The following is a 24,858-nucleotide window of genomic DNA, read 5'->3' on the forward strand; positions in this document are numbered from 1 at the left end:
TTTTGTCCGGGGAACCCCAGCACCCCTGACCCAGGCAGGGACCCCCCGCCACGCCCACCCCGAAAGGGGCCCCCACCCCTGGAGGCGGCCCTGCGGTGGGGGGAGGTGGCGGGACTCGGCCCGGCCTCTGGGGGTCGGGAGTCCGGGAGCCGCCGGTCACGTGGCGCGGGGGCGGGGCGGGGTGGGGTATATAGCCCGGCGCCCGCGCGCCGGTCGTTGTGAACGCCGCGCGGACCCGCTGGACCCTTGTCTCTGAGCTGCTGCCGGCCGGTGGGTGCGCGCCACCTCTGCGGCCCCGGTTCCTCGTGGCTCAGCCCCCCGCGGGCTGCAGGCTGGACGCTGGAGGCCTCGTGGCGGTTTCCGGGCCCCGGCTGAGAAGGGGCTGTCTCCTGGGCCTGCGCTTTCCAGCCTCGCTTTTGTTCCTTGATTCAGGCTGCTTTTCTGCACGCTGCCTTAGTGCGGTTTGTAGCTTCTTGGCTTGGTTGCGGGTAACAGTTTCCAGTCGTCCCGAAAGGACATTATTTAAAAGGAAACGCGTGAGAAAATCGTCTTAGAATTTTGTGGGGTACGCAGTGACAGACGGGCTATTGCTGCTGGCGTCTGATTTCCGCCTTTAGCGTGGTTCTCATTTCTTGTAAAAGTGGGACCCTTGGCCGGAGGGTGAACTGATTGGCTCCGAAGTGGTGGGTTCTTAACTTTCCAGCTCTGCTGCTTAGCAGTGAGGCTGTTTTGTGTGGCTGTGGATCGTTGGGGACACTAAATTGACATTTTAAAGCGTCCGGAAAAGTTTCTCATTTCCGCGGAGCACCTCCTTTCTCGTGTGTTTAGTGTCCCCTGAACTCGTTTCAGTTCTTTGACAAAGAAGGAGTAACCACCGCCCCCCACCAAAGTGCTCCATCTTGATCGTCCTGACTGTCCAAGATGTCTTCTACTTGGAATATCTCTTTAGTTTTACCATGGATTTTAACTTGGTTAGCATTTTTGTGGACAGATATTTATCTTCAAAAGGCATCTCTAATGTTCTGGTGGGGAAAACATTGAATTGAACACTTTAAGTGGGTGACTTGTACACGTGAGCTTTAAGAACCTTCTTTCAGAACAGTTTGCCCAGAGGAGAGCTCTGAGAGCCAGAGGGTGGGAAGAAATGCAGACTAAACTTGATCTTGAATTTTGCTCTACTTGAAATTAGCATTTGCTTCGGTTGGAGAATGAATCTGGGAGTCTTATTACAGTGTCCTGAACCAAGTTTCTCTTCTGCAGATTTTTTCTTTCTCCAGAAGAAAAATGGCATCTGTTGCAGTTGAACCACAGCCGGTATGATTTATAAATAGCAGTTTCTTGATTCCTTTCCCTCCCCAGTGTGTTTTGGAAGTTAAGCTCTCCCTCCTCCTTGGTTGCAGAGTGTGGTGACAAGGGTGGCCAACCTACCCTTGGTGAGCTCCACATATGACCTCGTCTCCTCGGCTTACATCAGTACGAAGGATCAGTATCCCTACTTGAAGTCTGTGTGTGAGATGGCAGAGAAGGGCGTGAAGACCATCACCTCGGTGGCCGTGACGAGTGCTCTGCCAATCATCCAAAAGCTAGAGCCACAAAGTGAGTTTTGATTTCCCCCTCAAAATTTAGTCCTATGTACTCATCAGGAGTGAGCCCGAAGCTGGCTTGAATATGGTGAATGCCAGTGTTATGCCTTAAGTACGCATCAGGGAATCCTCAGCCTTTCCTGAGACACATGCTGCCTTTCCTGAGAAACTGCCAGGTGACCCTCATTGTTATAGAAGGCCTGCTTCATAACAATGGCAGATGTTATGATATTACCAAAAAAAATCCCCCAGAGATGCTTCTGTGTTGGCAAGTGAGATCATATGGGGAAAGAGTGAGTGAACTGAAATAGCTGACTTCTTTGGGACTACACAGTATATGTGAACTGCTTTAAAAAAAATAAAATAAAATAATATCAGCATACAATTCAATGGCTTTTAGTATATTCACAGAGTTGTGTAGGCATCACCATAATCAATTTTAGAACATTTTCATCACCCTGGAAAGAAACCTCATACCACTTTCTGTTTGGGGTGATGAAAAAGTCCTGCAAATGATAGTGGTAATGGTTGCACAATATTGTGAGTGAACAGTATTGTGAATGCCAGTGAATGTATACTTATACTCATTCACAGTCACTCCCCATCCCCCTCCCCCCCACCTTAGGCAACTAGTAATCTACTTTCTGTCTTCATAGATTTGCATATCCTGGACGTGTAATGTAAATTGAATCATAAAATATGTGGTCTTTTGTGACTGGCTAGTTTTCATTTAGCATAATGTTTCCAAGGTTCATCCAAATTGTAGCGTCATATCAGTATTTCATTCCTTTTTAATATGGAATAATTTAATATTCCATTGCATGGATATATCATATTTTATTCATCAGTTGATGTTTGGGTTGCTTCTACTTTATGCCTATTATGAATAATGAATGCTACTGTGAACACTTGTGCCCAAGTTTTTGTGTGCACATATGTTCTCAATTCTCTCGGGTATATACCTAGGAGTGGAATTTTCAATTTCTCCACATTATGAACTACTTTTGAATAAGGGTTTAAATCATTCCCCCAAGTGGTTATGTCGTGGACTTTTAGGATTATACGAAACCTTTTAGAGATCAGTTTTCCAACTCTGCTACTTCCCAAATGAGTATAGTACTAGTTCTAGGCTTGGTCATTGTTGGGGGGTGGGGGGAGCTTGGACTAAAATCTGGGTCTTTTTAGGGAGATCCAGGGTGCTGTTAGCATACTGTTTCCTGGTGATAACCCAAAGTACACTGCCACCTACTGAATTAAGTGTAGGTGCGGATTAAACTAGCATGGAGATGCTAATTTTGAGAGTTTTCATATACCTCGTTCCCTGAATGAGGGTTCAGGTGAAGCCTGGCTTCTCGTGGCATTAACCTTAGGGGACAGTTGATGAGTAAGAGGCTTCTTGGCCAGCGTCCTGCTTGGCCTGTCACTGCCTCTGCTTGCTGCTCCCCCCACTTCCCACACCCATATCCTTATTTCCCTGTCAGTAGAAGAAAGTTGCCAGAAACCTGGCAAGAATCTTCTTTCTGGACTAGAGAAACCAGGCAAAGTATTGCATGGTAAATTTTTTTATAGTAAGAATGAAGGCTCAAGATATATATTCACTCTTACCCAGACTGTTAACATTTTCATCATTTGTGATTCTTCTAGTTGCCATTGCCAATACCTATGCCTGTAAGGGGCTAGACAGGATTGAGGAGAAACTGCCTATTCTGAATCAGCCAACAAACCAGGTGAGCTTGGGACAAGAGTGCTGAGGCTTGCCACCTGACATTTTTAAGTTTTATCTCTTTAACACAGGCTGTGCAGACCATAAACAGGTAATACTTGTTTGTTCCCTCAACCTTGGATATATTTTTGAAAGAGTAATGATCACTCCGTTACCTCCTGAACTGTTGTCAGGTTGTCTTAAGAAGCAGAGATGAACTATCCACCTTTGGGCTAGAATACCTTTAGTCTGATCTCTATTAAATTTGTGGCTTCATCTCTGTAGGTGAAATTGCTTTCTCAAATCACTGATTCCCATGTGGCACTGGATAAATGCAGAGGTGGTAAATAGAGCCTTTTCTCACTTGGTACCCGAAAACACATCTAGTAGGATGGAGAACTGACACCTCTGCCTGTGTTTTGGCCTGGGGCTGTGTGCATAGGGCCAGGTGTGCATGATACCTATGTCTATACTTATAGGCATGCATGAGGGGCTCAGTATAAGCATGTCAATGTGGAAAATGCCATTTTCTCTAGAGTACTCCTTGTGCCTTAATTACTATAGGTTCATCTAGTGTAAAACAAAAACCAAAAAAACCTTGGGCTTCCCTGGTGGCACAGTGGTTAAGAATCCACCTGCCAATGAAGCGGACATGGGTTCAAGCCCTCGTCCGGGAAGATCCCACATGCTGTGGAGCAACTAAGCCCGTGCGCCACAACTACTGAAACCCATGTGCCTGGAGCCCATGCTCTGCAACAAGAGAAACCACCGCAATGAGAAGCCCACGCACTGCAACGAAGAGTAGCCCCCGTTTGCCGCAACTAGAGAAAGCCTGCGTGCAGCAACGAAGACCCAACGTAGCCAAAAATAAAATAAATTTTAAAAATTAATTAATTAGGGAAAAAAACTTGACAAATTGACAGATTTTTTATCTGTTTCCCTCATTTGGTCCTCCAACAACCCTTGAGTGGTGGCAAGTAGGGTACTTATACCTGATAAGGAAATTGAGGCTCATCAACTCTCAGTGACTTGTCTAAGACCTACAACTGTAAAGTAAAAGGGCCAGATTCATTCTTTAACTCTTCAACTATGCTACCTTAGTTAAGAACTTAACTAGGTTTTTATGCTTCTCACCAGGCGAATGATCTGCTTTTTTCCCTGTAGGTTGTGGCCAATGCCAAAGGAGCTATGACTGGGGCAAAAGATGCTGTGACGACTACTGTGACTGGGGCCAAGGATTCTGTGGCCAGCACAATCACTGGGGTGGTGGACAAGACCAAAGGAACAGTGACCGGCAGTGTGGAGAAGACCAAATCCGTGGTCAGTGGCGGCATTAACATAGTCCTAGGAAGTCGGATGATGCAGCTGGTGAGCAGTGGAGTAGAAAATGCGCTCACCAGATCAGAGCTGCTGGTAGACCAGTACCTCCCTCTCACCAAGGATGAACTAGGTAATTGGATTTTTTTCTTGAAATAATGTACATCTTTTTTTTTTTTTTTTTTCTGTGCCATGCAGCTTGTGGGATCTCAGTTCCCCGACCAGGGATTGAGCCCAGTCCATGGCAGTGGAAGCCCCAGAATCCTAACCACTAGGCCACCAGGGAACTCCCAATGTTTTATATCTTAAAGCAATCTTTCTAAACAGTTTTATTGAGATATACTTTTATATACCAAAAAAATTCACCTGTTTTCATTCTAAATTTACAGTTACGTGACCATCACAATCCAGTTATAGAATTTCTATCACCCCCAAAGATAAAAAATCCTTCATGCCTGTTGGCAGTCAGTCTCCATCCCCCCACCACCCCCACTGTCTGAGCAACCACTAATCTTTCTGTCTCTATAGTTTTCCTTCTTAAGGCACTCTTCAGTTTCACACTGAGTTGTACGTAGTAAGTCTTGAAACTTCCGGAGAAATTAGCCTAGAGAAATACTTTCTATAAATGGATTGTCCTTAATGGGCTGCTGTATAGAATCATTAAAGATTTAGTGCTCACTCTGTGCCAGGTAAGAAGCTCTAGTGGGAAGAGACCTGTGTAGGTGACATGTGTCACACATAGGGATGTGTTCTGGGTTGCTAAGCCCAGCAGCAGACTTGAGGCATCTTGGGAAGAGGGGTCCATGATTGCTAGATGGGTGAGTGGCATCAACAAAGTCAAGATCCAGGTGAGAGTCCAGGCCTTGTGACTTAGAGCTGTGATCCTGGACTTTTTTTTTTTGGTCACTTCTATATAACTTCAGAAAAAGAAGCCAAAAAAGTGGAAGGATTTGATCCTGTTCAGAAGCCAAGTTATTATATCAGACTGGGATCCCTGTCCACCAAGCTCCGCTCATGGGCCTACCAGCAGGCCCTCAGCAGGGTTAAAGAAGCTAAGCAAAAAAGCCAAGAGACCATTTCTCAGCTCCATTCCACTGTCAACCTGGTGAGTACAACTTCCTTTAAAGGTATCTGAAGTGAGTTCATTTACCTCGAGGATTGGGAGTAAACATATCATGAAATCCAAGAATTTTAATCTTACCTTATGAACAATCCAATAGAAAAATGGGCAAAGAGTATACAGAAAACTTGCAGAAGAAAGAAAGTATAAATAGCTGAAATATCAATATATGAAGTGGCGTTAATCTTACTCTGAGGGGTCAAATTACTGATTCCGGTTTTGTCCAGTGGCACTGGCAAAGTTAGATGCTGTGGGCGATGGTGTAGAGAAAGAGGAGTACTTGTGTTTTTGCACTTCCAGAGGATTCAAGGGACTCTTATAGGAAAGTTACAGACACACCTATGCCTGGAGCAGCTTTCCTTCTAGAAACTTATCCTACAGATAAGTATATTTGTTCAGAGTTGCAAAAGAGTATAAACAATGCACATCAACTAATAGGGGACTGATTACATTGATACATCACAAAAGACCACTGTGTAGCCATTAAGGATTGCCAAGTTACAGAACAGTATGTATTGTATGGCCATTAGAAACCAGTTTATTCTTGGAAGGGGAAGTAGGTGGCTGGCAACAGGGAAGAGGAAGTTCGAGTTCCTTTCTCTTTTGTAATTTTATATTTTACACGTATTAGATTTCAGTTGCTTTGCCTGTGATAAACTGGAGGTAAATTGGAGACAGTGGTTTAATAATTAAATAAGAGGCAATAAGTACTATGACTGCTTGGTTGACTTACACATATTGATAACAAATAACAATGCTATCAGGGATAGGTCTCCTTAAAAACCAAGAATTTCTGTAAGAGTTGATGTTGGCTGATTTACATCATGGATCTGAGCACAGGCTAAGAAGAATGTCTGACTAGTTTGTTCCTTTGTCTTCCTTCAACGTGCTCTAGATTGAATTTGCCAGGAAGAATGTGAATAATGCCAACCAGAAAATTCAGGGTGCTCAGGATAAGCTCTATCTGTCCTGGCTGGAGTGGAAGAGAAGCGTCGGCTATGATGATACAGATGAATCCCACTGTGCTGAGGTGAGACAACTGGGACCGTCATCCACTACAGCTTCTGAAGAAGTTCTTACTATTAAGAACTTCTTACTAGAAACTTACTAATAAGTTTCTTATTATTCCTCTTAGAATACTCTTCTCTATCAAAAGTTTGAACAATACAGTGTACATAGGTTGCCTGTTATGTGACCGAAAAGCAAAAATGTGCAACTGTATCTAACAATTTACAGATAGGCATATTGTCCCTATCAGGATACAACTAATTGAGAAACACGGGCGTTGCCCTTACGATGGGTACAGACTAAGTGAATACAGGCATCTTTACTGTCATAGTGTTTTTTTGATAGCATAAATATAGTTGCTATGAGAATACTACATAGGAAGGGTACTAACTCAACCTTGGAGTGAGGATGGGTGAGTCAGATGGTTTGCTGGAAGAGATGAGTGGTAAGCTGAGACCTAAGGGGTGAATAAACTAGGTGAAAAGGCAATAAGGGGACGAATGTTCCAGACAGAAGAAATAGCATATTGTAGTCCTAGAACGTGGTTCTTTGCATTCCAAAAGCTAGTATGCATTTGCCCTTGAAATCTATATTAACTGTTTGTTCATATCATGTCTCACTTGAGGAGAGAATATCTAAGTTGCCCTACTAATATGGAGTGTATTTTCCTTCTGTCCGGTCTCCCCTGTTAGGTTTCTTCAGCTTAAGACCGTGAACTTTGAAGACTCAGGCACTAGTTCAAATCCACACTCCAGCTGTTAACTGGGGCATGTTATTTCAACTCTAAGCTTACGTTCATGTTTATGAAATGTGAAATAATACTGCTTCACTCAGGGTTGTTACGAGGATTTTAAAAAGTTAAAGAATCCACACGTGTGGTGGATGTATAACCAGCTGACTGTAAGTGAACTAATTCATACATAGGACTGTTGGATCCACTGCTAATTCTTAAACTTGTCTTACTTTCAGCACATAGAGTCACGTACTCTTGCTATTGCCCGAAACCTGACTCAGCAGCTCCAGACCACGTGCCACACCCTCCTGTCCAACATCCAGGGGTTACCGCAGAACATCCAAGATCAGGCCAACCACTTGGGGGTGATGGCTGGCGACATCTACTCAGTGTTTCGCAACGTTGCCTCCTTTAAGGAAGTGTCTGACGGCCTCCTCGCTTCCAGCAAGGGGCAGCTGCAGAAGATGAAGGAGTCTTTAGATGATGTGATGGATTATCTTGTTAACAACACACCCCTCAACTGGCTGGTAGGTCCCTTTTATCCTCAGGTGACTGAGTCTCAGCGTGCTCAGGCGCAGGGTACAGCCAAGAGGCCCGGCAGCCTGAGCGCAGGACACATTAAACCTGTCCCCGTCAGCGACGCACAGGGCCGCCAGCCCAATGACACCTCCTCTCACGTTGAAACCTGCTAGACAACTCTGAAGTGGGGAAGCAGCTCTCGAGAAAAAAAGGTCCTCTATTGTAGTCATTGCCAACTGGATTAAGAGCTTTAAAGTTTCCACTTTAACGGATGAGTTCTGTTGTTTACTTGGCTGGAAAGAAAAGAACGATAGACTGTTCAGAGCCTATCCAGAACTCACAAAAAGTTCCAGTGCAGTTATGGCCTCATTCTGTTGCCGCTGTTGCTGTCTGTTTGTATGGAATAAAAACACCTTCGTGTGCGCTGTTGTACGAACTCGTGTCTGCTCTCGTTTGGTCTGAGCAGGCCTCAGCACTGGTTTGTCTCACAATGCATGCTTGTGCACCCTCAGTTTTTTATTTTTCACAAGGGAATGCCCCCTTTGAATTGAATAAAATTCACTGCAGAATAGATCCGTTTTATGCTGTGTGTTACATGTGCTTTTAGTGTGGCTTTCTTGGAACTGCTTTGCCTGCATGACAGGGTTATTAATACACATGAATTCAAATGGGCTGTTGGGGAATTTGTAGTAACATTGGAAGACTAATGTTAAAAATGGAATGTTTGGTAACAGGTTTTAAACAAATTAAAAGCTAACGTTCCTATAAGAATTTTATTAGGTGGTGGTGGTTCCTTTCATTTGCCCATTTACTGGACCCCTGAGAACAGGTTTTTAAACTAGCAGAAGGAGCCACGTATGACTGACTGCCTTGCTGAAAAGAAATCAGAGCTGAGAGGAAGCAGTGACTCTTTGCATCAGTCTCACGTAAAGGTAGCAGTACTTCTTGCCAAGGGGCCATCTAACGTGTAAGGAATGAGGTTGTTCAGTGTCCAGTCTCAGCTGGACTTCAGGTACCATGTTGTCACATTGGGAGAAATCACTAACCTCAGTTGTGGGTGAGATGCCTTTAGAAGACCACATGAGAATAATTAGAAAAAAAAGACTTTGGACCCCCTGTAGAAAAGGGTTCTTCCTACCTCCTACCTAGGGTGTCCAGACTTCTAATCCCCTCAATGTGGGTTAATTATTTAGGAAATATGGATCTCCTCATGACAAAGCTGCAGTATGCCAAACCTTTTCAAAGAAGCCAGTCTTAGAACTTGTGAAATAGAGCTACATGCTTCTGCCTGTCCTGCCCTTCAGCAGAACTGAAGTCTACGTCAAATTTGTCTCCTCTTTCTACCCTGCTTCACCCCTGTCTCCCCACGGAAACAAGGAAGCAGCGTATAACTTTACATGGACTTGTGTGAATAAACTTATCAAAGCTTACTAAGTTAGAGAACTAAATTTTTCCCCCTTGAGGTAACTCCAGGAATCAGTGAACATGTGAGCTCAGTTGCAGGGACTCCCTGAGATACTTGAAGCTAAGGAACCTCTGGTTTCTGGGACGGTGGACTGTCATGATTTATGGGCCTCCAGGGTGGAACCAATCCATGCACTGGCCTGCCCATCCCGAGTGACTGGCTTTTCCAGAGACTCTACCTCTTAAAAAAATTTTTTTTTTATTAGTCCAAATTGGATGGGATCCTGCTGCCATTTGCCTCAAAACTTCAAGGCTGGTATTTTGTGGTTGATTCTAAATGGTTGGAAAATTTATATACTACAGCTGTACACAGACTTTCTTATACTGAACATAAACCTTTGTGTCTCCCCTTCATAAGAGTTATAGTACCTACTGAATTGCTTATGAAAAAGAGACTTCTCAAAGCTGTTCATGAGCAAGACAGAATATAAAGAGACCTCTCTTAGTTTCTGGAAGAATACCACTGCCCTTGGTTTTGTCTGTCTGACTTTGTGTCTCAAGTTTGTGCCTACGTGCATTTCGTTTTGTTGTCAACATGTCTCAAAATTTGTCATGTCTTCGCTTTATTGTTGCATAAACTGGCAGTTTTAGTTTAACAAACTTTTTCCCAAAGAGGACAATTATTTTGAGGGGAAAAAAGCTGACTAAGCCTAGCACAGTCTATAATTATGGCAGGTTCTTGAATATTTGGCTACATGAAGCCTGGCATAGTGTGCCTGAGTGTTCAAGCCTACTTCTTTCCTTTGCATGTAATTATAATATGAACTTTCTAATTAGTTCTGGGCAAAAAAAGGAACATGGTATATTAGCCATTAATGTCTTAGCCTTAGTTTCATCATCTGTAAAGTAAAATTAGTGATGTTTTTCAACAGATGGAAGTGAAGTGTTTGAGGATAGGGTGTCTTTCTATTTTGCACTAGTCATGAGGATACCTTCTGTGGGACAGTGACACATAGTGTCTTTAACTGGCCAGTTCCAGAGTGAGTAGTGAGTATATAATATGAGATCATGATTGGGAAAATATATCCACTTTGATAAGGCATGATAGATATTGAAGGAATAATGAAGTGAAACAGGAAAAACTAAAATTTGATTTACCTGAGATATCCCTTTTAGAGTATCATTTAGCTCATGGAGATAACTGGTGAGGGAAGGAGGAATAAGGAGAAGGACAGATATTTGTGCACAAATCTAAGAAATGGCGTCTAAATGATGCCTGGGAGAGCAGGTGGGGGATGGAAAGGAGGGCTCTTGCCAGCCTGACCTTCCTGGGCTCTCGTGGACTTGAGACTGGGCCAGCTGGGCCTCAGTCCTGATCCAGCTCCAGGAGTGACCTAGCACAGAGGCCTGCATGGGTGATGGTCTTGTGAGATGTCCCTGCCTTATAAACCAAGGTATTTGTTGCTTGTATCTCAAAGGGCAATACCTTTACGCTTTAAGTGTCCACCTTCCCAACAGGCATCCTATAATGTAGGATATCCTATCATATTTTCACAGTTGCTATTTAGTAAGGAAAAGATGCTGGATAATTCCACTGTTGGATGTCTAAGTTCCCAGGCTATCCTGTAGCAGCCTACTTCATCTGAAAGATGGAGAAACTGGAAAGGAAATAGCATCGGACTATTCGCAGAGAAGGAGAAGAATAAGAAGTCATATCAGGCTTGAGGTCAACTTAGGCCAAAGAAAGATGTTTTATGGTATCTTTCCTGTTCCCCTTGCTTACCTTTTGAGATTCTGATGCCATTCCCTCATGTTTGAGAAGTTACCGATTGCTAGAAGAAATTGTGTCAACTGGACCCTTACTGGGATAGGTTCAGGTCATATTTTTAGGGCTGGTTGGGGTTGAGGCCTTCTTGTTCACTATCCAGGGGTTGCTGAGCAGAGGCCGGGTGCTCAAGTGGAGAAGGCAGACTAGGAATATCACACCCTCAATTGATGATAAGGTAGTAAGAGGCAGGCAGCCCATGGCCCTGTTGAATTTGACAGGTGAGATTGCTGATTAACGCAACGCATCTTTAGTTGTTAAGATTGTCAGGAAGATGGCTAAGTGAAATGATAGGGTGGCAGTGTGAAAGCACAATGTTTGGGGGAGGGGACACAATTGCCTGGGATTTCTCCTCCATGCTTAACTTGCTTAAACTGGGCCTACAGATTACAGAGAAATGGGATATAATATAATGAAAGGTTTTAAGTCTCACAGAGGAGCCTCATCTTGTTGTAGAATAGACCTAGGTTGTTTAGCTTGGTACAGATTTTATGAAAGTGCTGTTTGAGAGAGCCACATTAAAGATATGAGAGCCATATCATAGTATCTATGTTTTTTGGCTAACTGAAAAAAATGTTTTCTAGAATTTAAGAAAGTGAGGAAGGTAGTAGATAGTGTTGTTAATTAATATTTTACAAGAGTAATGAATAGTTTAAATGGTGCTTTTGTGTAAATGTCAGTGATGAAGAAATGGTTACCATGTAAATGATCTTTTCATTTCTCTTGGGTATGTACCTAGGAGTAGAATTACTAGTGGGTCATATGGTCACTCTATGTTTAATTGTTTGAGGAACTGCCAGACTGTTTTCCAAAGTGGCTGCACCATCTTACTTTCCCACCAGTAGTACATGAGGGTTTTGATTTCTCCATATCCTCACCTACACCTGTTATCTGACTTTTTGATTCTAGCCGACCATTTGTTTTCTTTATTTTTTTCTAGCCAACCATTTAAATTATAACTTAGCATTAATAGGAGTAGATGTTGAATAGTATGAATCAAGCACTTTTCCTTTTTCGTTGTCTACTCTACTCAGGTTAGAGCACAGGACAACTCAGTAAGGAGGTAGCTAATATATCTATCTGACTCCCTTGTATGAAATGGCCTTAGTGAGCTCTCAGCATGGATAAAACCATGCCGTCTGTCAGTGAGCCTTCCTCTGCCCTCTTTGTCTATGCCAGGGATTATCAACTGGGGACACTGATGAAATGCAGATTCGTGGGTTCCACCCCTACAGAATCTGGTTCGTAGGTCTGGAGGTAGTACCAGGCATCTGCACTTTTAAAAAGCATCGCTTAAAAAAAAAAAAAAAAAGACATCCTAGGCGATTCTAATGCAGGTGGTCCAACGACTGTACTTTCAGAAATGAAGGAAACAGGAAACAAATGATTTTAATCTGAAATAAAGATAGGGCTAGGGTTACCAACAGTCCTACTCTTTCCAAACAAGAAATCTGGTGTGGGCTCCATAAAATGTCTTATTTTAAAAAGAGCTGCACTGGTGGCACAGTGGTTAAGAAGACTCTGCACTCCCAAGGCAGGGGGCCTGGGTTTGATCCCTGGCCAGGGAACTAGATCCCACATGCATGCCGCAACTCGCATGCCGCAACTAAGGATCCCACGTGCCGCAACTAAGGAGCCCATGTGCTGCAACTAAGGAGCCCACCTGCCACAACTAAGACCTGGTGCAACCAAAATAAGTAAATTAATATTTTTTTTTAAGAAAAGCTACTCTTAATTTACTTTAATTAACAAGACGCTTGGGAATTCCCTGGTGGTCCAGTGGTTAGGACTCTGCACTTTCACTGCTGAGCCTGGTTGGGAAGCTAAGATCCCACAAGCCATGCGGTGTGGCCAAAATATAATAATAATAATAGTAAAAACAAAATTTAACAAGACCCTTGGTGTAGACTCCATAAAATGTCATTTTAGAAAGACCTACTCTAATTTAGCTTAATTTAAAAAATTTTGTATTGAAGTATAGTTTACAATATTAGTTTCAGGTGTACAACATAGTGATTTGATGTTTTTGTAGATTACATACCATACAAAGTTATTATAAAACATTGACTATATTCCCTGTGATGTACATTATATCCCTGTGACTTATTTATTTTATACCTGCTAGTTTGTACCTCTTAATCCCCTTCATCCCTCTCCCCTCTGGCAACCACTAGTTTGTTCTCTTTATCTGTGAGTCTGTTTCTGTTTTGTTACATTTGTTTATTTGTTTTATAGATTCCACATATAAGTGATATCATACAGTATTTGTCTTTCTCTGTCTGACTTACTTCACTTAGCATAATACCCTCCAGGTCTATCCATGTTGTTGCAGATGGCAAGATTTCATACTTTTTTTTTTTATGGCTAATATTCCATTGTGTGTGCGTGTGTCTATCCATTCATCTGTTGATGGGCACGTAGGTCGCTTCCATATCTTGTCTATTGTAAATAATGCTGCTATGAACATTGGGGTGCATATATGTTTTCATTTTATTCAGATAAATACCCAGAGGTGGATTTCAGGATGTATGGTAGTTCAATGGTTAATTTTTTTTAAAAATTATTTATTTATTTATTTGGCCATGTTGGGTCTTAGTTGCGGCAGGCGGGATCTTCCTTGTGGCATGTGGGATCTCTTTAGTTGTGGCATCTCTTTAGTTGTGGCATGTAGGATCTAGTTCCCTGACTAGGGATCAAACCCAGGCCCCTGCATTGGGAGCAAGGAGTCTTAACCACTGGACCATGAGGGAAGTCCCTAATTGTTAATTTTTTGAGTAACCTCCATACTGTTTTCCATAGTGGCTGTACCAGTTTACATTCTCATCAACAGGGCATGAAGGGTCCCTTTTCTTCACATCCTTGCCAACACTTGTTATTTTTTGTCTTTTTGATGATAACCATTCTGACAGGTGTGAGGTGATACCTCATTGTGGTTTGTTTTTTTTTTTTTTAATAAATTTATTTCTTTTTAATTTATTTTATTTTTGGCTGCACTGGGCCTTCGTTGCTGAGAGCGGGCTTTCTCTAATTGCAGCGAGCGGGGGCTACTCTTCCCCTTGCGGTGCGCAGGCTTCTCATTGTGGTGGCTTCTCTTGTTGCAGAGCACAGGCTCTAGGCATGCAGGCGTCAGTAGTTGTGGCATGCTGGCTCAGTAGTTGTGGCTTGTGGGCTCTAGAGCACAGGCTCAGTAGTTGTGGCGCACGGGCTTAGTTACTCTGCGGTATGTGGGATCTTCCCGGACCAGGGCTCGAACCCATGTCCCCTGCATTGACAGGCAGATTCTTAATCACTGTGCCAGCAGGGAAGCTCTCTCAGTGTGGTTTTGATTTGCATTTCTCTGATGATTAATGATGCTGAGCACTTTTTCCTATGCCTGTTGGCCATCTGTATGTCTTTGGGAAAATGCCAATTCAGGGCCTCTGCCCATTTCTTAATTGGATTGTTTGGCTTTTTGATATTGAGTTACTGTATGAGTCTTTCCTATATTTTGGATATTAACCCCTTATGGGACATATCATTTGTAAGTATCTTTTCCCATTCAGCAGGTTGCCTTTTCATTTTGTTGAAGGTTTCCTTCACTGTGCAGAAGCTTTTTAGTTTGATTTGGTCCCATTTGTTTATTTTTGCTTTTGTTGTCCTTGCCTGAGGAGACAGATAAAAATATATATATATTATTGAGACTAATGTCAAGGAGTGTGTATTGCCTATGTTTTCTTCTGGGATTTTTATGCAAATTAGAAAATGGCACCTTATCCTCAACACTTGCAGTGCCACCTTCTGGAAAATTGTCATAATAAATACAGGAATCATGGGGCTTCCCTGGTGGCGCAGTGGTTGAGAGTCTGCCTGCCAGTGCGGGGGACACGGGTTCAGGCCCTGGTCTGGGAAGGTCCCACATGCCGCGGAGCGGCTGGTCCCGTGAGCCACAACTACTGAGCCTGCGCGTCTGGAGCTTGTGCTCCGCAACAAGAGAGGCCGCGACAGTGAGAGGCCCGCGCACCGCGATGAAGAGTGGCCCCCGCTCACCACAACTAGAGAAAGCCCTCGCACAGAGACGAAGACCCAACACAGCCATTAAAAAAAAAAAAAATTAATTAATTAAAGAGATCTGGGGAGAGTAGACAGCCAGTTAGCAACTTTGGGGAGCTCCGGCTAGAAAAGAATCTCTCTAAAAAAAAAAAAAAAATACAGGAATCAGTGAAGTTTATGAATGAGTGGTGCCCCCTTATGGTTGTATGGTGAACAACCTGCAAAAATTATGCAACTCCCTGGAACCCTGGCATGGTCACTTGGTTTTCTTGAAAAGAATGTCCTTGCAGGGAGGGACTATGGTTATCTCATTAGTTTCATAGTAAGCATGTGATTCTGAGTTTGGCCTCAGAATGCCTGATGGGCATTCTCAGCAAAAGACTCCTTACACTCCTTCTTTGATGGTCCAAACTATTGTTGTTTATGCCAGTGGAAAAGGAATTTATTTTATAAATCTGTGAAGTGATTTCTCTTGTGCCACATTTCTAAAAACCCTATGAAGATGGTCAGGCACAACCACTACATTTTAAATTAAACTCGCCATGGAAACTTGAAAGACTGTGGCTACTTCTTAGCTGCTCCACCCTCCCCTATTTCCTTCCCAGCCCCCCAAATAGGTTTTGGTGATGGTCCCGAATAATGAAAATTATATACTCTGATTCATTCTGGATATATGGAAGGTGAATTATTCATATGGCTCTCCTAAATCATCTCAAGGACTAGAGCTACTTTTTTTGGTGGTGGTGAGGCTTTTTTCCTAAATCCTAAGTGTGGAATCTCCAATCTTCTGCAAAGAACTCTACTTTAGGCCAGTAGTTACCTGATCTATAGGTGACTTCGGAGGTTTGTGTGTGTGAGAGGGTGGTATTTAAGAAACTGAAGAGAATTAAAGCTGCTATTTATTGAGCACCTTTTACGAGCTAGGCATATACTGTCTTTACTCCTCACTTGCAATGCAATCAATTTGGTATTTTCCTCACTTGACAGGTGAGGAAACAGGTTGAAAAGAAGTAAGTGCAAGAGTGGGGATTTAGTCCAATGTCTTACTGATGTCAAAGTACTTATTTTTTCCATTCTAGCAATCTAGCCACTGATAGGAGAGAACTGCTGCTTGCATCCTTATTTGGGGTCCAGAAAACCCCTCTCTCTATATCTTCTTATGTTGTAGCTTCCTGTTCTATTTTACATTTATTAAAAACAGAGTGATAATGGATGTTAAAATATACATTTAATAGAAATAGATCCAAACAGAGAGCTAAGCAAGATACATCTTTTAACTTAAAAAGGCTAAAATTACAATAGTTGACTTGCCTGGCTAATGCCCTGAATCAATTTATATAAGCAATGTTGGCTTTTGTGGATGTCAGATTGGGTATAATCTTTGAAAAGTGAACATTCATGAAGATCTAGAATGTAGTTTGATCTCCCCAAACAGAAAGCTCAGAAATAAATAGTGGAAGTTTTTACCTCAGACCAGACAGTCCTCTGAGTACCTGGGTTCTTACAGAAAAGTGCAATAATGGCCACAAACAGCCAGGTAAGGGGCCCAATAAAAAGCAAGATTCTCGCTTCGTGTTTTGTCTTTTAACTATTTTTAAAAATTGTGGTAAAATATACATACCATCAAGTGTACCATTTTAGCCATTCTTAAGCGTACAGTTCAGTGGCATTAAGTACATTTATAGTGGTGTGCAGCCATCACCACTATCCATTTCCAGAACTTTATTATCATCCCAAGCATAAACCCATTAGACAATAATTCCTTATTTTCCCTTCTATTTTTCGATGGATATTTTTTGTTGTTGTTACTGTTAGTTGTTTTGCCTCTGTCAAATTTTTTCCTCTGCTATCAAGATTTAGCCTTTAGTAACTTGTTATACCTTACTAATTTTCTGCTTCTAATCTTCTGTTGGTTAAGAAGTATTACTTTGCTTATCAAAATTGTATGCAAAGTAACAGTTAATAGAACTTCTTATCCCTAAAAGCCTTTCCTATGCAGAGAAGAGCTAGGGCTTTGTGATGCCTATTTCAACTATTCAAAGACCTTTTTGCTTCCTTAGTTCCTAGACGCTTCCTAAAGGGTTTATAGTATTGGAAATCAAACTTATGGAAAAGAGGAGTATTATTGGTTTTAAGAGAATAATAGAAAAATAGACAGATGAATAACCAGAAATGCTTTATAGCTTGTATTTTCAAAAGCTTTCATTTAATTCATTCTACCACTAGTTGGTTTCCTTTTAAAGAGAAGTTTCCTTAGTGCTTTTATAATATGAGTGAATTGTGGGAGTAAGACTATAAACATATTGAAGACAGCATAGTTACGGACAAAGTAAGGTTCATGCACATGCAGTAATTTATGTTTCTAAGAGCTCACCTGGACTTGACAACTCACTTCATTAGTGTTTGTTTTAATATCCAAGATTCTTCTTTTACAGGTACTTGATTTCAGTATCACAGAATTGACATCTGAGACTGATGAAATTCCAGATATTATAGCTTTGGAAGAGGAGGATGGACCAAATCATTCACATGCCAATGGCCCTCAGCCTTCTCAGGGCAAAATGTTGAATAACTAATAAGAAAAATCTCCTTTTGCTGAATACACAGTTTGTGTCACATTAAATTTCATGTTTGCTCATGTGTTTATTCCTGTGGCTTTGGGGATTAATCTATTGGGAGTTAATCTCTTTTTTGGCTACTTGGTCTTAATTGTAATGAAACTCTGATTGACCCAAACTTTTGGAAAAGAGTCTCGTTCTGCATCATATATTATTTTATAGAATTCTTCAAAGTTTAATCTTTGAAATGCCTATAATAAAAATGGGCTGTATAATCTTGAATCAGAGTGTTTTTTTAAAAAACTGATATAGTGGACTATTTTTTTTCCTCCCAGGATTCATTCCTGTTTCTTCTGGTAACAGCGCCTTTATGTTTTGGGGTGGGGGTGGGTCTCAGTGCGTCTGCTAGTCAAGGTCTTTTTGCTTTCCCCTGGCCTAGGGGGTAGGCATATGACTAAAAAACAGGTCAACTGGGAGGAAGCATATAATGATGGGTAAAGGCTCAGACTCTGGATTCTAATCTTGGTTCTTCTACTTTCTAGTTATGTCACTTTAAACAAATAACTTAGTTTCTCTGTACCTCAATTTCCTCATCTGTAAAATAAGGATAATAGTAGGTTTGTTATGAAGAATAAATAAACATTTATAAAATCTTAGAGCAATGCCTGGCACAGAACAACATTAAATAAGTATTAGTTAAATAAATTGTAGAAACAATGGCCAAACCAATATTGAGGAGCACCCCCAGTGTCCAGATTGTAATTCTTTTTCATTTGTCCTTTTATAATACCTTTTCCCACTAAAAGAAATCAGTGCTTCTTGGAGAAATGGCTGATTCCAGGTCTGAGGCAGGAAATGTACAAAATGAACCTTGAACTTCTTGCTATTTCAGATAGAAAAGAAGCTGATTTGAAGAGGTTCCCATTGACTAAAGATGGGACAATCTGAACTTCAATAAGGATAATAATTGCAATAGATTGAACCCCAGCAAATATGAACCCCATCAAAATCTAAATATATCTATATCTGTCTATATATATAAACAACCTAATTGATTACTTTCAGGGGATGATAGCAAACCAATTATTATCTTGAAAACTGGTAAATAAAATGAAAGAACCGGAACTTCCCTAGTGGTGCAGTGGTTAAGACTCTGCACTCCCGATGCAGGGGGCCCATGTTTGTTCCTTGGTCCGGGAACTAGATCCCACATGCGTGCTGCAACTAAGAGTTTGCATGCTGCAACTAAGGGTTCGCATGCCACAACTAAGGAGCCCTCGAGCCACAACTAAGGAGCCCACCTGCCGCAACTAAGACCTGATGCAACCAAATAAATAAATAAATATTAAAAAAAAGAAAAGATTAGGGCTGGAGGTATAGTTTAAAAAAAAATAAAATGAAAGAATCAAGAATTTATCCTTCTTGGGAATTCCCTGGCAGCCCAGTGGTTAGGACTCTGTACTTCCACTGAAGGGGGTGCAGGTTCCAGGAACTAAGATCCTGCAAGCTGCACATGGTGAGGCAAAAAAAATTAAAAAATAATTTATCCTTCTTTATGTCTTCATCACTAGGTAAACAAATAGTAAATGAGGGAAAACCTCTCTCATAAAAGTATTCCTTCTGACAAATGAAAAAGACATGATATCTCAGTCAGTTAGGACTGCTCTAACCAATTACCTTAGACTGAGTGGTTTAAACAACAAACATTTATTTCTCACAGTTCTGGAGGCTGGAAGTCTGAGATCAGGGTGCCAGTGCCAGCAGAGTCAGATTTTGGTGAGGGCCCCCTTCTGGGTTGCAGAGAGTTGACTTCTCTTTGTATCATCACATGGAAAAGAGCAGAGAGAGGAAGCAAACCCTCTTGTGACTCTTATAGTTCTATGCGTGAGGGCTTCACTCTTATGACTGCATCTAATCCTAATTACCTCCCAAAGACCCAACCTTCTAATACCATCACATTGAGCAATAGGGTTTCAACATATGAATTTGGCTGGGGGGACACAAACATTCAGCCCATAACAAATGATAAATGAGAATTTCAACATTTTGCAATCACCTGTGAATAATGGATCTAAGCACTTAGCATTTTTGCTTGTCAATGGCATAAACAGAGATATTACATATTTCCTGATGAAAAAGCATGTACCAACCATCATCTAATCTTGCCAAAGTGATCATACATGAGTCCAATCAATCCTCTGGATCCAGGTGCCAATTTGAACAAAGTACAGAGGACAGGGACAGTGGAACATGTTGAACTGTACCATGAGGATGCAATCAGTGAAACTCAGACCAGGAGACATTATTCAGGTCAAATAGCCCTGGTTCTTCAACAGATTAATTGTAAGAAAAAGGGGAGGGGGAATGAGAAAAATGTGTAATTAAATTATATTATTAAAAAAACACAAAAAGATACATGCACCCCAATGTTTATTGCAGCACTATTTACAGTAGCCAGGACATGGAAGCAACCTAAATGTCCATCAACAGAGGAATGGATAAAGAAGATATGGTACATATATACAATGGAATATTACTCAGCCATAAAAAAGAACAAAATAATGCCTTTTGCAGCAACATGGATGGACCTAGAGATTGTCATACTGAGTGAAGTAAGTCAGACACAGAAAGACAAATATCATATGATATCGCTTATATGTGGAATCTAAAAAGAAGGGTACAAATGCACTTATTTACAAAACAGAAGTAGAATCACAGATGTAGAAAACAAACTTATGGTTACTAGGGGTCGTGGGAAGGGATAAATTGGGGGATTGGGATTGACATATAGACACTACTATATATAAAATAGATAATAATAAGAACCTGTTGTACAGCACAGGGAACTCTACTCAATACTCTGTAATGGCCTAAATGAGAAAAGAGTTAAAAAAAAAAAAGTGGCTATATGTATGTGTCTAACTGAATCACTTTGCTGTACACTTGAAACTAACACAACATTGTAAATCAACTATACTCCAATAAAAACTTAAAACAAACAAACAAACCCAGGAAAGACTAAAAAAAAAATAAAAAAAGAGGCAAGAGCAAAAAAAGAAAAAAAAAAAAGCAAGACTAAACTATAGTGTCTAGGGAAGCATACTTGGGTGATCAAACTACAAGACAAGGCAAGGAAGTTATTATTATTTTTTCAATATAAATTTATTTATTTATTTATTTTTGGCTGTGTTGGGTCTTTGTTGCTGCGCATGGGCTTTCTCTAGCTGCAGTGAGTAGGGGTTACTCTTCATTGCAGTGTGTGGGCTTCTCATTGCGGTGGCTTCATTTGTTGCAGAGCACGAGCTCTAGGTGCGCGGGCTTCAGTAGTTGTGATGTGCGGGCTTCAGTAGTTGTGGCACGCGGGCTCAGTAGTTGTGGCTTGTGGGTTCTAGAGCTCAGGCTCAGTAGTTGTGGTGCACGGGCTTAGTTGCTCTGAGGCATGTGCGATCTTCCTGGACCAGGGATCAAACCCATGTCCCCTGCATCGGCAGGCAGATTCTTAACCACTGCGCCACCAGGGAAGTCCCGGAAGTTGTTATTATAAAAGTGAGGATGGTGGTTATTTTTCGGGAAAAGAGAGGTTTCTGGAATGGATGGAGAACTTTTATTTCTTGTTCTGGGTGATAGTTATGATGATGTTCACTTATAATGATACATTAAGCTATTTTTAAAAAGTAAGTTGGAGTGCCTGGGGTATAAATCTTGAGTGGCGTGGCACATGGGCCTGCTGTTTCCTGAGCTTTATTATCTGGCCTTTCCGTTCTTTATTTATGCTATTCAGGACCATCCGATAAAACTCCTTCAGAGTCAGTTTTGCTGCTTGCAACCAAAGAACACTAATTGATTCAAGTGGCTTTGGAAAGTTACCACTAGCAGTGAGGTGGATATAGATAACTTTTTTGGAGAAGTTTTGCTATGAAGAGAAATGGACTGATAGCTAGAAAGGCATTGGGGTCAAAGGATTTTTTTTTTAATGATGGAAGATATTACATCATGTTTATATACATGGGAAGAACTGATGATGCTGCAGGAGAGAGTAGAGGACAAATGCTGGAGCAAACTCCTTGTGTGTGAGAAAGGGAATACAGTCCATCGAATGTGTGAGAGGACTGGTCTTAGGTAGGCACAACCTGATTCACCCGGATTACCAAAAGACAAGGAAGACTATATGGGCAAAGATATAGGCAGGTTGGTAAACTGTTGATGGAGGTTCTTTTTTGGAAGCATCTATCAGTTAAGAACAAAGGACATCATTGAGAGTGAGGAGGAAGAAGGGGGTATTGGAAGTTTAAAGGAGGGAAGAATATACATGTAATTGTATGGAGAGTGAGATTTGGGGGAAATAGGGTGGAGAGGGCAGGCCTAAGAGTCTATTTCAGTTGTCATTAATTTTGGGTAATGCCAGGCATCATAATTGCATTTAGCTGCTAAGCTGCAGGTACGGAGTAGGCAGAGAATTGACATAATAGCCATTTGGATTCTGCCAGATAAATCTGGCAAAGACAGAAAGGGGCCAGGATGCTGAGAAGAGTTCGAGGAACTGAGAGGCCAGGGCATTGGAAAGATTACCTACATGGATATTGAAATCATCAAAAATTATTCCAGGAGTGATGTTGGGAGAGACAGAGAATTAAGGGCTAAATCTCAGAATGAGGTCCAGCAACCTGGAGATCTTAAACTTGACCTCCACAAGGAAGACTTGTGGGTGACAGCATACTTTTCAAATGAGCTGGTGGTTTTAGTGAGGCAATACTTGCCTAAAGTGTTAATGAGAAATAAGTAGGCTCTCCACCCCATTTCCAGGTTCTGCTGTATATGGCATGCGGAGGAGAAAGCAGTCATCAACTGACAGGGTTGCAAGAGAAAGGTGTATGCGTAGGGGAGAGCCAGATTTCTTAAAGCAAGGAGATGAAAGGAACATTCAGCACTTGAGGGCAAACAAGATTTTACTCATAATAGATCCCAGGCTCAGAAGTTACGCGACTTGCTCAGGGTTACACACGTAGTGAGAACAGCTGAGGAAATCCAATGCTTTTTCTACTACAGTGACCAGCTTATGGCTTTTATCTGACGTAATAGGCATATACGAGCAAAAGGAACCACAAAGATCAGAAAAAAAGGATCAGAAAACGCGAAGCCGCAGGACGCCACCAAAAGCCCGCAATCACCAGGAAGTTCGCCAGCCTCGCAAAGCCTTGTGGGTCTTGTAGGTTCTCGGCTGGTCTTGACCGGAAAAGACCGAGGCAAGGGTGCATTGCGTGGCGGGAGACACGGTCCTCTAAAGAAGCCCCTCCTTCCCCGGAAGCCGGGCGGCGCCGGCGCAAGCCGCTTTTCCGGAAGCGCGGGACGCTTGGTTTGTGGTGACTGTGCTTTGGCCGCTGTGCCGTACTACTGTTAGAGGCTCTATTTCCCTGAGACTTTAGAGTCTCAGGCCAATTGAGGCATTTGAGGCCATTTGAGGCATTTGAGGCCATTTGAGGCGAAATGGTTCCGGGCGAGAGAGGATCAGGCGGTGGCAATGGAGGGGCCGCCGCCATCTCAGTCTGCCCGTAGGCAAAAAGCCTGAGGGGCCCTCTCAGTCGCTGGAGCCTGCGTTTTCTTCCTTTGCCGGGCCCTGCCTACCGCGAAGATGAGTTCGGCCTGGGTCCCTTCTTTCGAGAAGGAGCATCTCTGGATGTATCTGCAGGCGCTCGGCTTCGAGCCGGGCTCGGCGACCGTAGCCGGTGGAAAGATCGTGTCGCACACGCACCTCGGAGTGTAAGGAGGCCGGGGCCGGCGGGGCGGGGGAGTCTGAGCCTGGCCGTGCTGGCGTGACCCGCCTTGTTGCGGACCTCGTCGGTTGATGAATTCAGTAGTCGGTTACTGTGTCCCGGCACTGGCTGCAAAGTTCCTGCTCCCAGTGGCAGCTAGCCGAGTGGCAAGAGACTGTTACGGGACCTTGCCGGGAGCGCTTTTTAGGGGAGTAGAGTCTGCAGTTGGGGCGAAACTGAAGGGGCGGCTTATTCCTGCTTTGGTAGTGAAGCCGGATGGTCTGTGAAGTCGAGGGAGAGGTGGCGGCTTGGTAATGGAGGGACTCGGGAACGCCTTCCGTTAGGTGCAAACGCCTTTAGGACTCGAGGGAGACTTTCAAGGTAGTTGATCTTTAGTTTATAATTTTCACTAACTGAAATAGCAGGCTGAAGCCTGCCACAGTTAGCCAAAAACTAGTAGAGAGTGGTATTAGGATGAAAAGTTAAAAAAAAAGCCTCTTCCTGCTTTGCTACAGATGTTACAGATCTCATCATAGAACTTAATGCTTTGTTTATATTTCTATGTCTTAACTTATCAACTTTAGACAGTCTCTATTATCTTGCCCACTATAGGCCAAGGAAAATTTGGGATACATAGGCTATCTCCTGTTCTCAATCTTCTTGACTTTTGTAATTACGTTATTTCCGTTTTTCTTGTGGCAGTATTTAAATAATGTGCTTAGACCTGTGTTTCTTGATGTATCAGTCTCAAAAGGATCTCTGGATTCCCCACGATGTAATTTCACAGTGAAGGCCGCTATTCTTTATACGATAATTAGCGCGCCTACACTTACCTACCCTCCTCTGCTTTCTCCCTCTTGACTTTTTTCAGCTGTATTAGAACTGTTTTACTGTTAAGGTTTAGAGCTGTAATTAAGTTTTGTTTGGTAACTATTTGTTTGGAAGTTACTACTATTTACATGTAGAAAGGTTTTGTCTAGAAGTCTAGTCTAAAAATTGACAACCAGTCTGGGCTTCCCTGGTGGCGCAGTGGTTGAGAATCTGCCTGCTAATGCAGGGGACACGGGTTCGAGCCCTGGTCCGGGAAGATGCCACATGCCGCGGAGCAGCTGGGCCCGTGAGCCACGGCTGCTGAGCCTTGGCGTCTGGAGCCTGTGCTCCGCAACAAGAGAGGCCGCGATAGTGAGAGGCCCGCGCACCGCGATGAAGAGTGGCCCCCGCTCGCCGCAGCTAGAGAAAGCCCTCGCACAGAAACGAAGACCCAACACAGGCATAAATAAATAAATAAATAAAAATTGACAACCAGTGGG

General features: G+C 42.4%; 2 protein-coding genes across 3 annotated transcripts in view; both read left to right on the plus strand.

The window, feature by feature from the left end:
• The first annotated feature begins 214 nt into the window (after window positions 1-214).
• On the plus strand, window positions 215-18,073 carry PLIN2 (perilipin 2). Of its 2 annotated transcripts, XM_059924663.1 has the most exons (9): window positions 215-270; window positions 1,261-1,314; window positions 1,401-1,596; window positions 3,228-3,310; window positions 4,450-4,735; window positions 5,526-5,707; window positions 6,618-6,752; window positions 7,700-7,990; window positions 17,676-18,073. In XM_059924663.1, the coding sequence occupies exons 2-9, from the start codon at window positions 1,285-1,287 to the stop codon at window positions 17,814-17,816; spliced, it is 1,344 nt and encodes a 447-aa protein (XP_059780646.1). In that variant the 5' UTR covers window positions 215-270; window positions 1,261-1,284; the 3' UTR covers window positions 17,817-18,073. The 2 variants fall into 2 exon arrangements, with proteins under 2 accessions (XP_059780646.1, XP_059780645.1); XM_059924662.1 differs by lacking the exon at window positions 17,676-18,073 and having other exon boundaries at window positions 7,700-8,753.
• Window positions 18,074-23,120: 5,047 nt separating this feature from the next.
• HAUS6 (HAUS augmin like complex subunit 6) overlaps window positions 23,121-24,858 on the plus strand; it is a 47,979-nt gene continuing 46,241 nt past the window's right edge. The window contains exon 1 of the mRNA XM_059924664.1: window positions 23,121-23,555. Coding sequence (XP_059780647.1) covers window positions 23,428-23,555 — 128 coding nt within the window. The 5' untranslated portion in view covers window positions 23,121-23,427. The remainder of the gene's footprint in view (window positions 23,556-24,858) is intronic.

The sequence above is a fragment of the Balaenoptera ricei genome, chromosome 6 (assembly GCF_028023285.1).
Source record: "Balaenoptera ricei isolate mBalRic1 chromosome 6, mBalRic1.hap2, whole genome shotgun sequence".
Lineage (NCBI taxonomy): Eukaryota > Metazoa > Chordata > Mammalia > Artiodactyla > Balaenopteridae > Balaenoptera > Balaenoptera ricei.

Coding starts and splice junctions, on each gene's coding strand:
- PLIN2 (XM_059924662.1), top strand. CDS start 1,285: ATGGCATCTGTTGCAGTTGAACCACAGCCG. Junction 1,597..3,227: donor CCAAAAGCTAGAGCCACAAA/GTGAGTTTTGAT, acceptor TGATTCTTCTAG/TTGCCATTGCCAATACCTAT. Junction 6,753..7,699: donor ATGAATCCCACTGTGCTGAG/GTGAGACAACTG, acceptor TCTTACTTTCAG/CACATAGAGTCACGTACTCT.